The 20004-nt window shown below is 40.2% G+C and overlaps 1 protein-coding gene across 5 annotated transcripts in view; it reads left to right on the top strand.

The window, feature by feature from the left end:
• Nucleotides 1–18272, top strand: part of LOC150083136 (uncharacterized) — a 150513-nt gene extending 132241 nt beyond the window's left edge. For 4 of the 5 annotated variants that reach the window (XM_090377827.1, XM_090377825.1, XM_090377828.1 and 1 more), the window contains 8 exons: nt 1454–1574; nt 2578–3002; nt 6265–6378; nt 8497–8663; nt 11028–11173; nt 14791–14868; nt 17208–17358; nt 17779–18272. In XM_090377827.1, the coding sequence (XP_090233953.1) occupies nt 1454–1574; nt 2578–3002; nt 6265–6378; nt 8497–8663; nt 11028–11173; nt 14791–14868; nt 17208–17358; nt 17779–18052 (1476 nt within the window). In that variant the 3' untranslated portion in view covers nt 18053–18272. The remainder of the gene's footprint in view (nt 1–1453; nt 1575–2577; nt 3003–6264; nt 6379–8496; nt 8664–11027; nt 11174–14790; nt 14869–17207; nt 17359–17778) is intronic. The other variant, XM_090377829.1, reaches the window with a different exon arrangement.
• The last annotated feature ends 1732 nt before the right edge of the window (nt 18273–20004 follow it).

The raw sequence follows: 20004 nt of genomic DNA, 5'->3' as shown, positions 1-20004 counted from the left end.
CTTGAAACAAATGGAAATAAGCTCATTTTTTAACTCTGAATGAAACGCGAGTAGAACACTTTACTTCCACTCAGAATATCTTGTTTGTTGGAAACATTCAATTAATTCTGTACAGTCACTAAAAGGAAGCATGTGACACGACTTCCTAAATTTCACCGTGTTTCCTTATTCGTTGCTTACATTACTCAGCTTAGAGTAAAACTAATCATCTTTTGTGGTACATTAACAAGTAGAAATAGGTTTTCCATCGACGTTGGAGCGCTTTCAGTCTTGTTTTTGCACAGTTGAACAATTTTCAGACCATTTACGCAGTCGAATCTCCATCTTCGCTAACTTTGGGATAACTCGACCATCCTCCTTTCTTCTCTAGGTCTTGCTTAACGAGACGATCAGATCATTCCATGAGCATTGCCTGTATCTTTCTGTTCCCAAGGCAATAGTTTTCGACCATTTCTGACTCAGAATTCCTAATTTTGGAGACGTTGTTTCAGTGGGTTCAATAGGCGTCCGGGGTGACGCTAACTATTCCAATAACGATAAGAGCGACCAAGTGATCACCGGATAAAAATGAAATAGAAATCTTTCTGGGATCAAAACTTTTATAAAATCTTCGGTATATCAATACGCACCATTCCAGGAAGAATGGGATCTAACCCGCTATATTTGCATAATTACTAATTTTTATCTGACGAAGACTTCCAATAGAAATACGTTTGTTCTCTGTTTTGCATAAGGCTCTGCAAAAGGGGTGCACTGAATGCGACGCACCCGTGCCCGAACACAGAAGGTATGGAACAGCGAGTTTCTTAAATGGGTTTCTTTCACAGATATAAAAAGGAAAGAGGTGGGGGGGGGCGGATACAATCGTAAATTCCAGGTTTTCAATATATACGAGTGCATATTCCATGAGCGCGCGCAACATTCATTGGAAATTGTTTCTTTCTTCAAATATCAATTTCAATTTTAAATGATGAATAGCTTTTTGTTCTTGTTTATTACATAACGCGGTTTGTGAAACTAAACAAGGTTTCAAATAGCAATTCTCGTTTAAGGAAATAAGCTAAAAAAGAATATTCAAAGCTAATGAGACCAAACTATACGCAGTGAAAGAAGAAACTGTATTCTCTGAACACGCATCCTGCCTTAACTTGCCCAACGAGCGTATGTGGAAGCGCACTACCTTAACAAGTTGGACAGCATTTTGCTGTTTATGGTTTACGATATATCCGAGTAAGCTGTTCCGGTCTAATAACTTCCCTAATGCAGACACGTCACAGAAATTGCCGAAATGAAGGCACCAGCGCGATGTTGTTACGAAGTTCCTCAGTTATGGAGCGATTAGCGCATTCCTAATTACGTTTTCTACAGTTATGATTGTTAAATTTTAAAATAAAATTAATGTTTGCAGGCTTTTAGTTTCGTTCCCTTTGCTGAAATTTCTGTTTACTTCCAGGTGGCAGGAGCACAGCCCGATGAGCGACAAGTCCCCGACGTCCAGGGGATTGCACGGATCCAAGAGAACGCGACACAAGAAATGAAGTCTGACGCACCCCACGGTGCCAGCGACTCAACGTGTAAGTTCTGTGCACGATGTGGCAACGACTTTCATGTAATGTGTGTGACTATCGATTCATTGATGCATGCTCCTACAAATCAGCATTGTTTGCAATGTGTGCGTGCTGCGGATGTTTCCCATGTTTGCGTAATACGGCATTCTTTGATACTCCAGTGACAACTCTTCAGTGTTGATTCCGTTTTTACGCCGTATATGTACGCCCGCGCGAGGTGGATTTTCGTATGATTCGAGTGCAAGTGTGGGTGGGATAAAAAATGTATTCATTCCTATTTAGAATGCCATAGAGATCTTTTTGCTCCCCTGGAGTAATGCAACCAGTAGCATTTCTATGTTTTGGGAAAGGGATGGAGTACATTAAGGGACCACCCCTATTTACGGCGAATAACGATGTCTTAAGTAAAAACAAACATTCTTTTACCGCACTGTATTATGGAAAGTCACGAGGAAAAAGTCTTAAGATAGATTGCCTTACTGAGTAGCTTTGCTATACTGAAAAGTTATATAACTGATCCGTCACCCTCTACAGCCCCGAGAAGCAGAAGTTTTTACGGTTAGTGTAATTTAGTGCGTGACTTAAAAAGGTAGTTAACATTGTAGATAGATAGCCAGGATGGCAAACCTTCCGCTAGGAATGTTTGCCATCTTGAACGTTGCAAAAAAAAACGAAAAGTCTGTTTTCGTGTTAAAGCTACGGAATTACAAATGAAAATTGCAATACTACGGAATTACAAATGAAAGCAAATCGTATTGCGAGGAAACCCTGCGCAGCTTAACTGTGAGTTGCAAAGACTGGAACAGATCATAAGGAGACCATTTATACAGCAATCCAGTTTACGCGTAGCTACTGTTCGTTTGTCTGGTGTATGATAACTGAACTGGCTAAATTCTTTCGGCATCATCACTGGGAGTGCCTTTTGTATTTCTAATTGCATGCATGGTAGAAGTAAACGTTCATTTATTTCGCAGTTGTCAGCTTCACGGAATTTATTTTCTTTTAACAGATTTCAAGAACATGTCGATGTCGGAAAGACTTCTTAAGAGTCCCTACGACGAAGATGCCGCTGATGAAACGAAAACGTCCGGAATTAGAGCCAAAAAGAAGCTACGGAAACGCCTTTTAGCGCGGTTGTATCATAAGGGCAGAGACCTGAGTCCGACTCGATCGGCGAAGAGAGAAATCCAGGAAGGACTGGCACCGCGGAACCGTCGGCTGCTCTCCCAACTTGCCCTGACCTGGAGACACAGACGGCTGCTGTACAACTGCCACGCAGTACGAAGACGTCGGCTCCGTTCGGGACTGGACATGGTCACCCGACACCGACGGAAGAAAACAAATGCTTCTTTGATGTATAAGATTAACGGTGAGAACCTGATGAGTTCCGAGGGACATTCTCCGGCCATACACATGGACGACTTAGCCGCCAAGGTAAGGTTTGCTGTCAGCGTAAAGATAGGGTTATTTTAATACCTCACTAAGTTTCCAAATGGGGGAATGGGAGATGACTGCAATGAAGGTTGTTTTTACTGACGCTCCCACCAAATACGTTTTATGTACAGATACTGCACCGAGCATTGTGTACTGAATGATTTATTCTCGTCTGACTGACGAAGCGATAAATTCCCTTAGTTTGTCAACGTTAATTTATATTAATCATCAGTGCTAGCTAATTTTATCATTAATAATACGCAATATGCAGCAGAAATTGATCACGAAACTCTCTTCAGTTTACCTGCAACGTTTTCGGCGTTGTACTGCCTTCTTGCTTTCATATTCGTCGACATGTTGGACAGACAACTTGTGTAATCGAGACCCTCTAATATCCGTAAAATCGGACAATGCCAACTCATTGTGATTTTCTTTTGTATAGGATCTGTGTGCTCATTTTAAATTAAAGGACCTCTACTAATGGGGACGATTAGTCACGCACCCCGGGTTTCCGAGAGGAAACTCTTATTTCTTTTCTTCCATAAAACCTTTAAGCTGTAAGTGTCTAGATTTTCAAATTCCCAAACTATTATAGGGAAAAACGAGGGGGCGGGAATATTTCTTCTATCCTCCTAATCTTCCATTCGTCTACCTAACCCCCTCCCCCCAAACCTCGCATTTGAAATACTGTAATGGAACGTTCCTGTGCCATATAAACACGGCCTTCGGCACGTGTTCCCTTCCCCTTTGAAGATGGTATAAGCGAAAAGCCCCCCCTCATCAAACTTCGGGTTATCTCCCTTTATAACTATACTGTAGTATTCGTCATGCAAGGATATAAGTTCAATCATTCTTTTGTCCTCTTCCAAGGCTCACCTGTCGAAGGGTTTGTGTAACATACTTTAGGCAGGTCTTCCAATACTAATTCCATCTATTCTAATTAGCACACCTTAAAGCAGTTATTATGGGCTCTTTCCCGAAGAACTGAACGGCGCCTCCGTAGCCAGGTGGGAAGGAGCAGCAGTGCGTAGCACACGCTTCTTGATTCAGTGACCACCAAATACGGAGGATGCGGAAAGGTCAGGGAATGACCACCGCATATCGTAAAACCTTAATATTTCTGTTTTTAAATTCCTTAGCTGTCCAACGATAGAAGGCCGCCGTAGCCTAGTGGTCAGGCGCGCGGGTACATAAGAACACGTGCCTTGAGTGACCGGGGTTCAAGCCCGTGACTGCTGATTACGGTGCTGTTTCTTGTATTCTGTGTATCTTGTAAACCTCTCTGACCGTTTGATCGTCCCGGAGTATAAACAGAAAATTTATTGTTATTATATGCTAGACGTCCACATTATCCCGTTTATTACGTGAGAAAATTTTCTTGATCACATGTTCATATTTCCTACTATCCTAGAAAAACTTCTGCACTTTTTTTAAAGGTTTGAAAGTATTTCTTCTGGTGTAGAGCTGAGATAAAGCTCGGTGCAAAATGTCATTAAATTTATTCCAGTATAAGATAAATTATTGTTGCCATCATACAAGTATGATTGTAACAATACAAATTTACAATAATTCGCTTCTGGCGGAAACTGACGGCCACTTCCGTAACACTTTTCGCATTACGGTTTTTCGTTACAAAATTTTTGGAATAATAGTAAAAACATTTTTAACGTCAAAAATGTACACCAAACTATATTCTTTATCTTCTAATTCCTACTACTAAGCAAAACCAATAACACCTTTAAAACACGCATTTATAGAAAACCTACGGATATACACAGATCTATCCTCCAATTCTCCAATATTCCTGACGGATATCCACATAAACTCATATCGAAAACGATGAAAAGCACAACAGAAATATTCTCCATCAATAAACCAACAATATTCCTGACGGAGATAAACAATTCATCACCATCCACTATGTACCACGATCAGCAAAGAAATAGCTCAGTCAGTTAAAAAAAAAAACAAAAAAAAAAAAAAAAAAACACAACAATAAAGACCTTAAACACTCCTATCTCGACTTCCCCCATCCTCCAAAGCCCTCACCACTAAAACCCCATATACTTGCTACAAGGTAGAGATTGCCCTAAAGCTTATATAGGACAAAGCAAGAGGAAATATGCAGGCTACAGACAGATACCAGAACAGTAGACTACTGTTATGGTATCGTCTGTGGAAGAAGCCTTTTTAACAGGAGCCACGGATAACATTAACCTCAAGAAAGGAATTGAAATCGAAAACAGCCACATACACATATTTTTAAGGGTTCCAAATTAAAAATAAGTTTAATCTTCTTAAGCGCAACCAACCGAACAACCCCTCTCTTCGCTAAGGAGTGAACTACGACCACGAACAAACACTAATGAAACAGAAGATCATAATTGGTAAAGTTTTCTTACAATATTTATTTATTTAATTTTGTCTTATTCTATTTTCATTTAAAACTATTATTTTTATCACATATCTTTAAATTTGTATTAATCCCCTCCATTACCCACTAAGCCAATACCTACAGTAATATACCCTGAGGGCAACCATGTCAGCTTTACTATGAGTAAACTCCAAAATATGGAGATTTAAAGATAATCTCTTTGACTCTTGTCCACCAAACCACTTGCAGAGAGATTAAGTACACCACAGTATATATATTCACACACGCGTTTCACCCATAAAGAATGAACAAGTTCTGTGACCGAAGGTGACTTCTTGTAATGGTGATAATGAAAAGACGGCTGGTAAGGGTAATTGATTTACTAAAAACTTTTAATTCTACTAAAATTTAAGAATTTCATGATACTAAACCCTTTGTTACTATCTTTGTCACTGAAGAAGTGGTAAGAAAATACCACTAAACGTTTGAAATATTTCCATTTGAAAATAAATCTAATTATACCACCGTTGATTTGGCTCTTTTGAAGATAATTCTTCAAACTTGACCTCCGCACCTTACTGCTTAAGAAATACCAAAGACAGCGATCGTGACCATTATGCTAGCCCCGAGGACCTTGAAGAAAGATTCTAATAAAGGTTATCTCACATAGAAACTCTAATTTTTCCAGCATCCCTTCGTCGAGTCCATTCATATCTTTTAATGTTTCTTAAGGAGACTGATTTATCAAGATTGATGTATTTATTTTTTCCCCATTAAATGCAAGGAATCTGGATAAATCTTGATATAACATTGTAGTATAATTTGTACGCGAAAGTGAACAAGGTCACTTCATCTGCATTGCATTAATTTTTTTTCCTTTCTTTGTAGGCGTCCACAGAAACCTCTAGTGGTCACGTAATGCCCCCTGAAATGAAGAGACTGATGGTAAACAAGGCCCTCGGGGAGACGATCCTGCACCGTGCTGCTCGCCTTGGCTATCCTGTAAGTTTCTATAGTATCGTATTTCCGTATAGAAAAGGTGGTTTGTTTAGAGTGTGTGTGTGCGCGAGCGTTGTGGTAACCTAATGCCCAACCGTTGTTCCCTAGGCAACGTTGATATCTCCTGTAATTAGACAGTAAACAGGTGATCGAAAAACCACCCGGAAGTTGCGTACTCCATTTGCAGTGGTGTAGTTCGACTGGCATAACAAAACATATATAATGACCAAAATTAGAGCAGAATTTTCAATTATAGTATCACAGCGAGCGACTTTTGTAGCGCACAACACTGATTCTGCAAGCTTTAATTGTGGAAGTCATTCTCCTTAAATTCGAACCCAGGTACAGTATTCTTTTTCTGATAAAGTCCACCAATGAGATCCAAGGACGTTGTAACAGATGTTCCGTAACACTACTGTTTTCTTTAGGAAAATTTAAAAGGTGCTTTCATTGACATGAAATGAGGCGAAAGAAAAATTTTTTTTTCTTGGAAATGAGCAAGCCTATGCAAGGGCCGGCTGCATCGACGATTAAATTGGCCTTCGCACATGTTAGCCACAAGTCACTGTAGATCTTGTGATCGCGTCATCATATGTAGTGGAAGCAATGGCGGCTGCTGGCCACATAAAAAAATCGGAGAGATTTCAATCAATTGAAATAGCGATGTCCTTCGTGGACTGGAACCGTAGCTTTGCATCGTTGCTCTCTTCGTGCAGTTTCTTTCGTCCTGTCTGGCCTGCCATGCAGCTGTTGGAGTGTGGATACTGGGATTGTTGATTCGTTTCGCAAACGCGCTGCCTCTGCGCTCGCTGCATAAACTTGAGTTTGTCACGAACAGCGTTTCCGCCCTCAGACAATCTCGTAATCGTCCTGGTGTAGATTTCTCTTCTGGCTAAAAGCAGGTCCGATGCAGACCGCGCTGGAATGATCACAGAATGTGACTGACACTCGCGTTCCCTCATTCCTCATCGCCATTATTTTTCGTACCGGTTCTTTCATGCCTGTTTAGAATGCACGCAAGTGTTTGGACAGAAGAATACGCGCTCTGAATAGTTTGCAATGATTACTTTGTTTTATAGCTTGTTGAGCCCGCAGTGTGATGATTACAAGTAACAACGCACGCGGTGATGTATGAATTGTTTACGCTAATTTCCCTAGCGACTGCCTGTCTGTCTGTCTCTTTTCCACCTGCACTTCAAACACACTCCTTTGTTGCGAAGTCTACAGGGGCGTCCCTTTACATACACGAATTCTATGTAGCCCCCCTCCCCCACACACTAATGACTTACGCCACCTATTTTTGAAGTGCCAAAGAAATTTTTCTCTTCCTGCAGCGCTGGGCTTTGTCTGCCACGTTTTCTTCGCTCGAAAGAACAACTATTAAGGGCTAGAAATTAAATATTGCAGACTCGCATAATTTTAAATTTTGTGAAAGGTTTAAGCTTACTACGGAAAAAATATATTCATTCCTAGAGATTCAATAGGATTATCAATTCTGATACTCGGGTGAAATCAGATACGAGAGATGCGGGGTTAATTATGTCCAGCTCGTGGGCTATGGCAAAGTAGGAGTAGTTCGTATAATTTGCTTATTTATAGTACTAATAGTAATCAGCATCCAGAGCTGGCTTAAAGCTTGATATCTGCTCGAATACGTAGTGTAGCATCTCATCTAATATTGTGTTGTGGTGAAACGGGCTCAGTTTCTTGATGGCGGCAACAGCTGCCATATTCACACCGACTTGATCGGTCAAGGACGAGGGTTGCATAGTAAACAGACAGATCACCACAGAAATGGCGCGGTATATTTACTTCATAAGGCTTTAATTGCCTTACAGCTTACCCTAAACAGTACTCTCATGCGTTCAGTTTCTTGAAATGTATGCATCCCTTGAATAGCTCAGTTGACTGGGAAGGGCAGAAGGAACCAGGAGAAGGGAGAGGATTGGTAACTTTGTATAAGAAAAGAGTCAGAATCCCATGATAAAGAATATCTATGAGGAACACAATGGAATGCAAAATCTCACTTTACAGTCGCATGTCTGTACAAACGATCTCTCTCTTTCTTACACCTCCCAAATGCTGTATAAAGGTCTCAGTGATGTCTTTTTGTTTCCGCAGGAAGTGGTACTCTACTGCCTTGAGACTAATTACTGTGATGTCAATGCACGAGACAACGCAGGCTACACCCCTCTACACGAATGTTGTTCTCGTGGCCACTTAGGCATCGCTCGAGCCCTTCTCCAGTACGGTGCCGATGTGAATACGAGTGCTGCAGGCGGAATCAGGTAAGCAAATTTATTCTTCCGTAACCAAATAATATCCTTCCGTAAATACAAATGAATGCGTTTTTCTTTGCTGCTGCTGCGAGTTAAAGAGTTAAGCTACTAATAGAAATGTCAGCGTCCCCAGTGAATTCTTCTTTCTAGCGGCATCTTCTTTAGCTCTATTACTTTGTTATTGTTAATACTGGTTGTTATGGAATTAAAGTTAGTTTGTTCAAGCAGTAAGACTAACCGGATGGAGAAAATGACATTATTACTCTCTCTGGCCTCCTTCTTTCGATCCTTAGCTTTAATTTACACTTCTGAAAATGTGGAGTTTTCAATAGGCCTCTTCTTTAAAAGATACTGTTCTCGTCTTTTGCTTAAAAGACGAGTACAGTATCTTTAATCGTTTCTTAATTAAAATGCTCCTGAGAAAGAGTCATTTTTCTTGTTCTGATTCCGAAGCATGTTGAGTGAACGTTGACTATCGGTACATAGATCGTGCACTTTAATATTAAGCTGCATGCTACAACTTGGTTCCTTGAATGGGTCTCGCCTCCCTTCTAGAGATCGACAAGGGGGTGAGTGCACGTTGCTGCTGCGACACGGGCTCTACACGAAAAACTAAACGACGATGGTACTAATATACAGGGTCACGCCTCCCAAATCATCTGCTAACGCAATGGCCGGAATGCCATTAATTATCCTGAATAAAAAACGAAATAAGCTAGGAATGTTTGGTGTTGTGTATGAGAACGGTCATGCGCTAACCAATAGGCAGTAATCGAGATCATTCACCTAGCCTTTCTGATAGCATGCAGTACTGTGTGGAGGATAATTTTGTTCGCACGGTGTGGCACCAACGCCTTGATGACACATCAGAAGTAAAAGCCCTGTTTGGTGTCAAGAAACATGGTACTGTGATCCTGTTTTTTCCTTCCTTCTGTCACGTAGCTTGAGGAATGTATTGAGAGGTCCGGAGGTGCAGCCTTAAAGCGGTCCACGACTTGTCTCTAGATAGTACGCTGTACCCAACCTAACAGTAACACTTCGGGGGCTTCTAGCTCAGCTTGCGGATAATCTCGCTCCGACGGCTAGTGACTAGAGGGAATGGGAGTACTCGTATTAGTGCTCCAATCGGAGCGCTAATTAGACTACGCTACTAATTAATTTCCTTTACAAGTAGGTCCACAGATCTGAGTGTACTTGAAGTATTATCTCTGAAAACTCAATTCCATTTACAACTTTCAATCACACCTCAGAACAAGTGATGGGGAAACGGATACTTCAGACTGAATCGCAACTCGCCCCCCCCCCTCATTACTTGTTTTACCATTCTTTCCGTTTCAAATGTGCACTTTTGTAATTGAAGATATTTTAAGACCACCTTCGAACCACAGGAAGTCGCAGAGAAAAGAGATCAAAGATCACTTCACTTTTAATGATTGCCTTTGTCCCAAAATCTCCTTAACCCAATTGGTCGGTCATTTGTCTATTGCTGTACAAATCGTTCTGATTATTTTCTTTTTGACTTTTTCCAATAGCTACCTCATTTCTCTTTTTACGAATTTTTTTTCGATAGTGTCTTAAAATTAAAGCTTACGCTGATCGCGTTACCGAAATCATCCTTTTGGTTTCCTATTCCATCTTAAATGTTTGCCTGGTAACTAAATCTTGGTTTCCCCAACAAGTGCGCCAAGATTGTTTCTGAACAAGAATAATGTATATTACAACCGACTCTAATCAAAATTCCACAGTTCTTTTTCTCCATTACCCGAGAACAAGTTACGAATTGATTTTGAAACGTACAAGAGAAAATCTTTCCTTTCCTTTTCTTTTGTTGAAATGGCCGTCAGTGTTTCTACACCCTTACTAAAGACGTGGACCGCAATCTCTGTTCATCTTTAGCTCTCTGTCTTTCTGTCTCTAATCCCAGCATCGACGAACTTCATATACGCTCTACTCAGTCCCACCTTTGATCTACGATTAAGGTGCGTTTGATGTTTCTCCTTCAAATTCGCGATAAGTTTCCCTTTCTTTTCTTCGTTCTTTAGAAACACTTCTCTTCCATATGTATTAATATTTGCCGAAAACAGTAAAGAACCTACTTCTTTTTGTTCGTAATTATCTTTATAGTAGTTTTTACTTCTCCATCCGCAATAACTGTCAGTAAAATAATAACTAAAAGTAGTTCAATACTTCTTAATACCGATACTCTTAAAATTCAGATGGAACACCGGATTTCTGAACGGATAAATTGTGCGTGCACGTTTTTTACTTGTTTTTGGACACTTGAAGTAGTGTTTTAGACACCACATAATTTAGTAATAATTATTATAATGTTTGAACCTTTCATTGATTGAACTTCTTGTTTTTATCACCTAGGCCTTTGCACGATGCAGTGGAAAATAACCAGGTGGAGATTGTTCGCTTATTGCTGTCCTATGGTGCCGATCCAACGATTGCAACGTATTCCGGACTAGTTCCACTGACTCTTTCCCGCTCTCCAGTTATGGGAGAATTCCTGCAAGGTGAGTATTAAAAAGAAAAGACTATTAGTATTGATCAGATTATGCAATGAAGCAGAGCTTATACAGCGTCTGTCTCAAAAAATAATCTCAATTACCAACTTCATTTTATCCACGAGTACCTCCTATTGCGTTATTCTAAATTCTTAAAGTAATCTCAATAAATAACCACTTTATTTGTAAGTCCAATTTGTTCTTTAAAAACTGCCGACATAACAAAAAGTTAGAGACAACTATTCAAACATCTTTCTTCTCAGTCAGCGCAACCCATTCATTTTATATTACAATAATTATTAGAAAACATCTACAGTATTGGAATAAGTAGAATGATTCCTCAAACCTTGCACTCTTAGTTGTTTAAATTCCGATCCCGTGAGAAAAAACATCATCTGTTGATAACGGTCAGAAAGAAACCAGTCACTTTTCGGGTGAATAAGACACAAAAACAAATAGTAAACGGATTCAACATAAACCATCTACATACAGTGTCAGTTCGTTTTGTAAATCTGTCTTAAAATGCTACTGTGTACAACTTTCCGGTTCTCTACATGTGCATCATTATTTATTCAAAGGTGTGACAATTTATCTGTGGCTACAGCGATTATGGTTAAGTTCCTCACATTGTCCCTCTCTTCAACCACCAACGCTAACTGTTACCGAAAAAACGCATTGAACTCAAGTGTTTAACTTCAATAACTGGATCGTTTGGGATTCATTACCTGGGATCTGACTCCTAGTTACTATCCTGACAAAATTTATTTCGGTCTATTTCCAGCCATTGTTGTTTATACTTAGTTGTCCGGGAAGAATGTTTTCAGCCTTCTGGCTGAAAACATTCTTCATGGATGCTACGAAGAGATAGGCGTCAATCTGCCTTCGTACCACTTATGGTCCCGACCAACAGAAAATCAGAATGTTCTTCCTTAATATAAGCTGCAACCAACAGGAAGGAGGAGGGGGGTGTTCAACTTGGTTAACAGAAATGATCATGGCATAATAAACGGCTGCCTGCAATTCTGTTTAACCAGAGTAATAATCAGTATTCGAAATTTGCTGGTGTGCGATGTCCAAATGCATCGTTGTCCATATTGAGCTAAGTGCCAAATTTCTGATTCTCACAGCCTATTGCGGAATAGGTTTTGGTCCTTGCCTTTCCAAAGTGGGACTGAAAGGTTAAGCCACCGTCAGACACTAGGACTAGGTCACATTAGTACATTTTCTTATTAATGCATTATATCTGTGCTGATTATGTAGGCTTGAGTACTTCAAGTGACTGAATTTGTGATTTAGCCTGCCGAGTAATCTCCGTTGTTTGGGCACGTGCTTTGGAAATACTGTAATAACCGTTTTAATATCGCTAGCATAAGACATGCAGTTTTATTGTTAAAAGAGTAACGGCTGCAGCAAAGATCAAGGCGAACAAACATCGTGGGGTGCATCTTTGAACTGCATTTGGTGGTTAACACAGTTATTTTTCTGACCTAATGAATTGGCATATCCTCCAGATTGGGTGTATTATGTTATCAGTACGCTGGCAGACAATTGATGCTGCATTTGATATCATCCGTACGCTGGCAGACGATCCCTGGCTGTCTCCATGCCAGGAAGAGTGGTAGTACTTCAGTGTATTCCGCGGAATAATGGACAAGCTGCCACTAATTTTTTAATAATCACTCAAATTTCAAGGAGAAAGAAGAGGTCCATAGATAGCCCACTGTAGCCATTAATTTGAGTTCCTTGTTACACGAGCGAGAGGAAGCGTCATCGCTAGACACCGATCACATTTTAACTTTCAGACGAGGTTGCGATCTGGCCTTCAGTTAACTGCAATAATCAGTAATTATGAATCACAATTATATGAAATAGATTTTGTTTATACTTTGGGATGACCACATAAAGACCAGAAGTGTTCCAGCGTAGAATCTTACCCGTAATTCTAATTTATTCCACTTTATGTAGCAGCCTTTCATGAGGGACTGCTTCAATAACGTTTAAGTCTAGGTATAGAGTGTTTCCATGAAAAATCATTCTGATCTATCTCGTTATTTTTAGGTTTAGACTATTTGTCGTTTGGATGATCGTTTTTGTCATATTTGAGCTAAAATTTTTAATTAGACCAAGTACCATTTAGATTTTATGATTCTAAATTATAATTTTGCCTGTTCTTTTTCTCAATGGGAAAGTTGTTCCCCGTCTTCAGTTTAGTCTTCTGATAATTATACACTATTGGATGCAGGTAATATATCAAATATTACCTGCATCCAACTGTTTAATGACTACGTCATAGTAATTTACCAAACTTTAAGTTAACAGTTCGTTAAGAGGAGGTCAGGCAATATCTCATCTTAAACTCCGGCTGGGAGGTATTGAGATAGCATTCTTCTGAGATAGTCCTGAATCGCATTGGTATCCATAGATTCTACAATCTTCCCTAAGACAGATCAAACTCACTGGCATATAGTTAACCAACTCCTCTTTAGCACCCTCCTTTATAGACTGGAGAGAATTAGTTCACTTCTTCAGTTCAATGATATCTTCTTGGAGTCTAATGACGCTCTTATTAATATTCCCAAGGGGAATGTTATATACCATATTCTTTTGGAGCATTTCTCTTCTTTAACCTCCTCAGCTTATCTCGGAAACACTTCTCTGAAATCATTATGTAACGCTTATTTTATAGCAGTCTGACTCCTTAATTTTTCCAGAGATTCGAGCTTGCTTTCGACTGTGGATATCGTTGAGAAATATCTATAGAACTCATTAACTATTTCTTTTGGGCGTTCAAGGGACCTCTTTGATTTACTTTTCTTTCTTGTATTCACATATGAGAACTCCTCGATCCTGTTCTTAGCTCTCTTTGCTAGGTCTTACTCCATCAGTAGTGTTTCCTACGCATCTCTTATAATGCTCATACAAACAGTAATCGCGTGGTTATTGGTAACTGACAATCCAATGCTTGCTTCAACCTCATCTATCATCGATTTTTTTGAATATTTTGTTTAAGTAATTTGACTGTTGGTACAAATACGTTTGTTGCTTCGAGGGTAAAATCTCTTGAACGTTTCTAATTCCATTTGAAGTTAAATTTTTTCATGTTTTCTTTATTGGCGTTCACGACAATTAAAATTTGTTAGCTGGAATTATGAACTCGGTATTTGTGACATAAAATACTTCAAAAGATCCATTACTTATCAGTCGTAACTTCAAACATAAAGTTAAACTGAACAACACTTTTGATTTCAAACACGAACTGTTCAGTTCGTTAGAAAATAAGTACCCTAATTTCAAGTGCACATTTATTTTCTTCTATGGTCATACGACTCTTTTGGTTAAGGAGAATTGCCTTATTCAAGGCGAATATAGAAAATGAAACTTGTAGCCACACACACCAGTACTCTATATGAAAAGTTCCTTTGATATAAGTGAATGTCTTTCAAAGATGGAGATCGATTGGTTAAGAGCCGCAATTTTAACAAAATTTTGTTGAACATTTCGCTACGTTCCAACTCCGCTATTTATTAAATATATTCTGACATTATTAGAAGTGGAAAGTTGAAAGTTTATCTGTAACATTTTCGAATAATAAGAAATTCAAATACGTGTTTCTTTCTTCTCGCCAGGGTTCCTGAGTGACGTAGGTGGTGAAGCAGACAGTAGGCCTATGCCATGGCAGTTTTTCGGCTCAGCCCGATGTTTAGGTGAGTCAATCTTAAATATAAAAAGTTATTTATATTAATTTGTTTCTATCTAAATAACTGCTATTCATCATCTCTTAGTTTTCATTTCGAATTTATATCCCCGCGTGTAAATCATTTTGCTGGAATGATGGTTTGTAATGAAAGTTCGTTAGAAAAGAAAGGCAACCCATAGAAGAAACTGATATCACATCATTTTATGTCCTTTACAAACGTTTTGAGAGATTTGGTCATATTCTTCCCAGAAGTGTATGGCACAAACACTAGATCATCCATTCATATGACCTGCTGCTGCTGCTTATCCATTAAATGAGGGTGATTTGAATATTAATGATACTATTCTTTAAAAATAAAGTGTACTTCGCCACTTCTCCATCTTTACTCACTGACGTGTATTGATATGTTAGTGCACAGAGCAGCAAAGATTTTTATTTTAAATTGTGAATTGTTGCATACCACTTCCTATTGATATGGTGTGCGGCTCTTCAAAATAGCCACTTTGAGTTCGTCTCATGATAATGTTCCATTAAGTCTTCTCCTGAAGAAACACGAGAACATTCACCATTGATCGTCTCATCAGAGAAAATTCCCAGTTGGAAAGACGAAGTATGCTATGCTTCTTGAATCAGGTGAAAGGAGTAGTTGCACAACTAAAACGGTGTTGTCTTAATATTCCCACTGGACGAAACCGATCTCTTGAAGAAAGTGGTGGGAGCGTGGGGAAATCTTGGTGGCTATTCATGTACGTGATCAGGTCTTCGGCGTCATTTAAAATAAGACGTAATCCAACCAGTATTTATCCAGAAACCTCTGCACAGAACCCTTCCTTCGGGCCAGTGACGCATGCCAACCAGCTAGCAGAACAAGTCTTATCACATTTAAGTATGAAACAAAATGCAGAGCACTTGAATCAAGAGAATTGTGCACTCATTCCGAAAGTAGTTCACGAATTCTGGGCATTATCTTTGGTATGCTTATCAGCCCTGGGTTTGTTAGGAAAGAAGTTGTGATGTTGCATCGGACTGAATCAGAATCTGTGATCTTGATATAATATTGCAGTCACGAAGTCGTCCATCTTGTTTAATTATGGTGATTTATTGCATGCATATACTCTAGTTCGGTGGTTCCCAACCTTTCAAAAAGTGAAGCCTTAAAACAACAAAAATTTCCCTTCTAAACTCAGTGCTATTTCAGGTTTCATTCTGGTATTAAACGTGGAACATTCTGAAGAATGTTCCACGTTTAATACCAGAAGTAGCGTAATCCTTCAAGATCAGGAATTACTGCTATGAGATGAGGTAGACAAAATGACCACTGAAATTCTTGCAGATTGGGGGAGGGCTAGCATAAGTCCATGACTCAGCTAGGCGCGCACTGGTAACTAAATTGTTACGGTGATAATTTAAATACTGATGACGACACTGAGAATATACGCGCACTGGAACTGAACAGTTGCTAATATTTGTGATTTTTAATTATAGTTAAGTAATGGTCTCCACAGTGACAGCATGAGTATGCGCTGTACTCCTTAAGGAGGAGGGAATTATGATGCAAAAAGCAATATTGGGTGCATCTATTAGAATAATTAGTCAGATTTTTCCATGGGGATTTAGGAAACAATCCAGAAAATTAAGTTATTTCTAAATGAGTGTCCGCAGCCTCGATAACTTGCTACCGCTTTTTATTTTGTATTTTTATTATTATTTTATGTATTTTTGTTTATTTCCAACACGCCCTAGTCGTCTTGCGGATAACCTTTTCTAGGTTATAAATTTCTTTGTAACGTGCAGTACAAAAATGTGTAATAAGAACAGTGCAGGCAGTCAGCAACTGTTTCGTCACCAGTGCGCGTGAATACTCAAAAATGTGCGTCCCGTTCATACAGGCAACTCTTTTGTTGCTGCATCTTTTCAGTTGCAGAAACAAAAACTCTCAAAGAGAAGCAATGTGGTCCACAAGGCGCGGCTAGCCTCGAGCAATTCGCTTTGGACGCAAGCCTGCTGAACCAATCTGTACATCTCCCCCTCCCCCAAATGTTTCGCTATGACTGGGGAGGGGTCTTCTCGTTTAATAACAATACACGTTGTTTCTTTTATCTTTAACTTTCTTTTGTGTTGCGAGGCACGCGATGCATTAATAAAGTGTTTCCTGTTTGAGTGCGAACATTTCTGTCATTTTCAGTTGTATAATTTCAGTTTTTGTTTCTTGTTGTGATTTAAGTGAATTTGCATGCGTATAAACATCGATCAGTTCGTTGCCATGTTTTAATTTCAATAGTTATTTTTAGTATGATACAACTTCCACCCGGCAACAGGTTCATTTCCTGTTTTTTCTTATTGCAGATCCTGAAGACAGTGGCTACGATGTCCTTGATGGCGTGCCGTCCGATCTAGAAGGCGAGGGGGAGGGAGACGACGACTTCCTGTTCGAGGTGAGCGACTCCCCCCACCTTCCGACTTTCCGCCTTCAGTTGCCTGCCGCCGGCAGCAAGGCGTAAGTACGCCCTCCGCTTCCGCTGTGGAAAGCTAACCCTGTGCATAATGTAGCAGGCTGGTGTGGAGTAGCTAACTAGTCCGCATCTTACTTTAACTGTGTTTGCCTAGTTTGGTAGAGTGGCGTTGCCCCAGAGTACAGACAAGGCGGCGGCAACTCTCGCGCACCCTCCTTTCATAGGTTAGTGACGTAAATCTTAACGCTAATAACGTGGCAAAGTAATAGGAAATCGCGTGGTTATTATTAAGTTTCGGAGAACCGCGCGATGGAAGGGTTCCTTCCCCAGGGTTAAGGCGTACAGTAACGGTGTGTTTTAGTGCTGATTGTTGTCTTGTCTGTGTTTCTGTATTTTGTGATCTTTTTGCTGCGCATTTTCACTTTCACTGATGCCTATTTTTTCTCTCTCTTTCTTTCCTTTAGGCCGTGTAACTTCCTGCGGCTGTCCGACGTCCTTAGGCAGACGGGGCTGACCTACGACCAGTTCAGGACCTTGCACAGACACGTGGACATCTTTCCCATCCCGAGACACGAGTTCGAGGCCTACGCCACGTGCAGCCAGCTGCTAACGGGAACCAAACTGGACAAGCTGCTTGTGCCAGACTGTGCTCCATCAGATGGCACGACCATCGACTTAGTGAGACTGGACAACCGCATCAGAAACATTCTGGGCATCGAGACAATAACCGTGCGGTAGTATATGTGTGTACGTGTGTGGTGTCGGTGCGAAGGACACAGGAACAAGACCGCGAACTGTGATTTACTTATTCAAAAAAAAAACAACAACAAAAGTGACTCGAGCTTTGTGACTGGAGAGAGAGGTGCGCTGTAGCCGCGTACGAACCTGTCATCGGACCTCTTGTATTTCATCAGTTGACCGTTATTAAAGGCTTCTGACGATCTCTGCGATTATCGAAGTTGGTCTCACGTCTGGTCTCGTTAAGCGCGTCCCTGCTGGCGTGTGGGATTAAGGTAATAACGGCTCCTGCGGAGCAAGACAGCGCGCCCGTTGACGTCAATCGATAAGGAACGTGAAAGCTCTAGGACGTGCTGGCTGCGCTTCATATGCACTCCTCGTTCCGCGAGCTTCGTTATTAATTGCATATAAATAGCCTGAGTGTCGCGGACGAACGGCGGCCGAGCGGCCAAATAGTCGGGGAACTAGAAGCGGCGGAGAAAACTGTGAAAGAACGCCCCAGGCCGGCAGCGAAGTGCGGAACTTGAAGTTCACAGAACAATGAGAGCGGTGGAAGGCACGGAGCGTGCCTGACCACCGGAGTGTGGTGAAGGAGAAAAAAGAAAAGGAGACGAGAGAAGAAAAAAGAAAAGAAAGGGGAGAGACAAAAAGGCAACGCTTGAATTTTGTTGTTATTACTGTCTGAGATAGAGAACTCCATTTGTAAACTAGAAAATACAGAACTTGGTTTTTAATACCACTCTGAAACAGTACAGTCAGTATATTTCTGTGAACACACACACCACTGTTACAATGCTATTGTTGGTTGAGGAGGAGTGGATGCTCCCCGACGCCAACGGGATCTGTGGGCTCTCATGTTACAGTTCTCGGGGGTTGCTTAAATCAGAAGTGGATGCACAGAATGCAGACGTCCACTCGGACTACCGCAGCAAGCCCCATCAGGTCATTTTTTCTTTATGTAGATAATAATAACGTGAAATACTGTTAAACTTGCTGAGATTCCTCAATGGTCACTTCATAAAACCCTTCTTTATTTCGAAGCTGCTCACTCGGTAATCCTCAAAAAATCAAGAGGACAAGGGGCGCATCAGAACGGTCTTACACCAGCAAGTGTAAAACCGTGTTAACCCTTTCAAAGCAGTCCTAATAATTTGTTACTTTTCTTAATAATTCTGATATCGGCAGAGCACCCTCCACTTATCCCAATAGCTTTACCCAGTGATCAGCTGCGAATACAAGAAAATACTTCAGTTAGTTCGATAAGAGAATACAAATGTCATTACTGTGAAGGCCATGCAGTACAGAAGTTGACAGAGTACGACAATCTCGTGCTAATACAGCCCACCCATTCTTCTGACCCAGATCTTAACAATTAGTCGCAGACAGGGAGAAACTAAAACTGGAAAATTCTATGAATTTAAGTGTTTGGAAAGTAGGTAAGGCATTTGAGAAGTCCTTTAAAGGAAAAACCTCTCGGGGCTTCTTTTGCTCTGTGTGTTATGTTTTGTGTGTTATTATTGCTCTGTTAAAAGGCTTGAATATTCGTCCAAAAAGAGTTCTGGTGTTTTTCTGGTAATGAAAACATTCAGTTTCTTCAATCGTGTGGCAATTTCCTCGCCAACATGATATTGTCAAGGATACTGCCAGGATAGTGAAGGAACTCTTGAGATCCTACTTTCTCAGCATTTATTTATTTGCATTAGGATAAAAAAAAAAAAATAACTAAATTGAAGCTAAATATAGTTGTGAAAAGAATTAAGTTAAATCGAAATGTTTATCATCAGATCACATGACACACCGTGCAATGATCAGAGAGCGAACGTGCAGTTCAACGGAACAATATCGTGCCGTATTCATTCACCCACCATTTAGATTAATGAGGTTGGATAAATAATCACGTGGCAGTTTAGGTTATTCCCAACGTTAACTTTTATGTTGACGATTATGCTTCT

This window comes from Mastigoproctus giganteus, chromosome 7 (genome assembly GCF_048544385.1).
Source record: "Mastigoproctus giganteus isolate SK-2022 chromosome 7, ASM4854438v1, whole genome shotgun sequence".
NCBI lineage: Eukaryota > Metazoa > Arthropoda > Arachnida > Uropygi > Thelyphonidae > Mastigoproctus > Mastigoproctus giganteus.
This window is presented reverse-complemented; position numbering and strand designations above follow the sequence as displayed.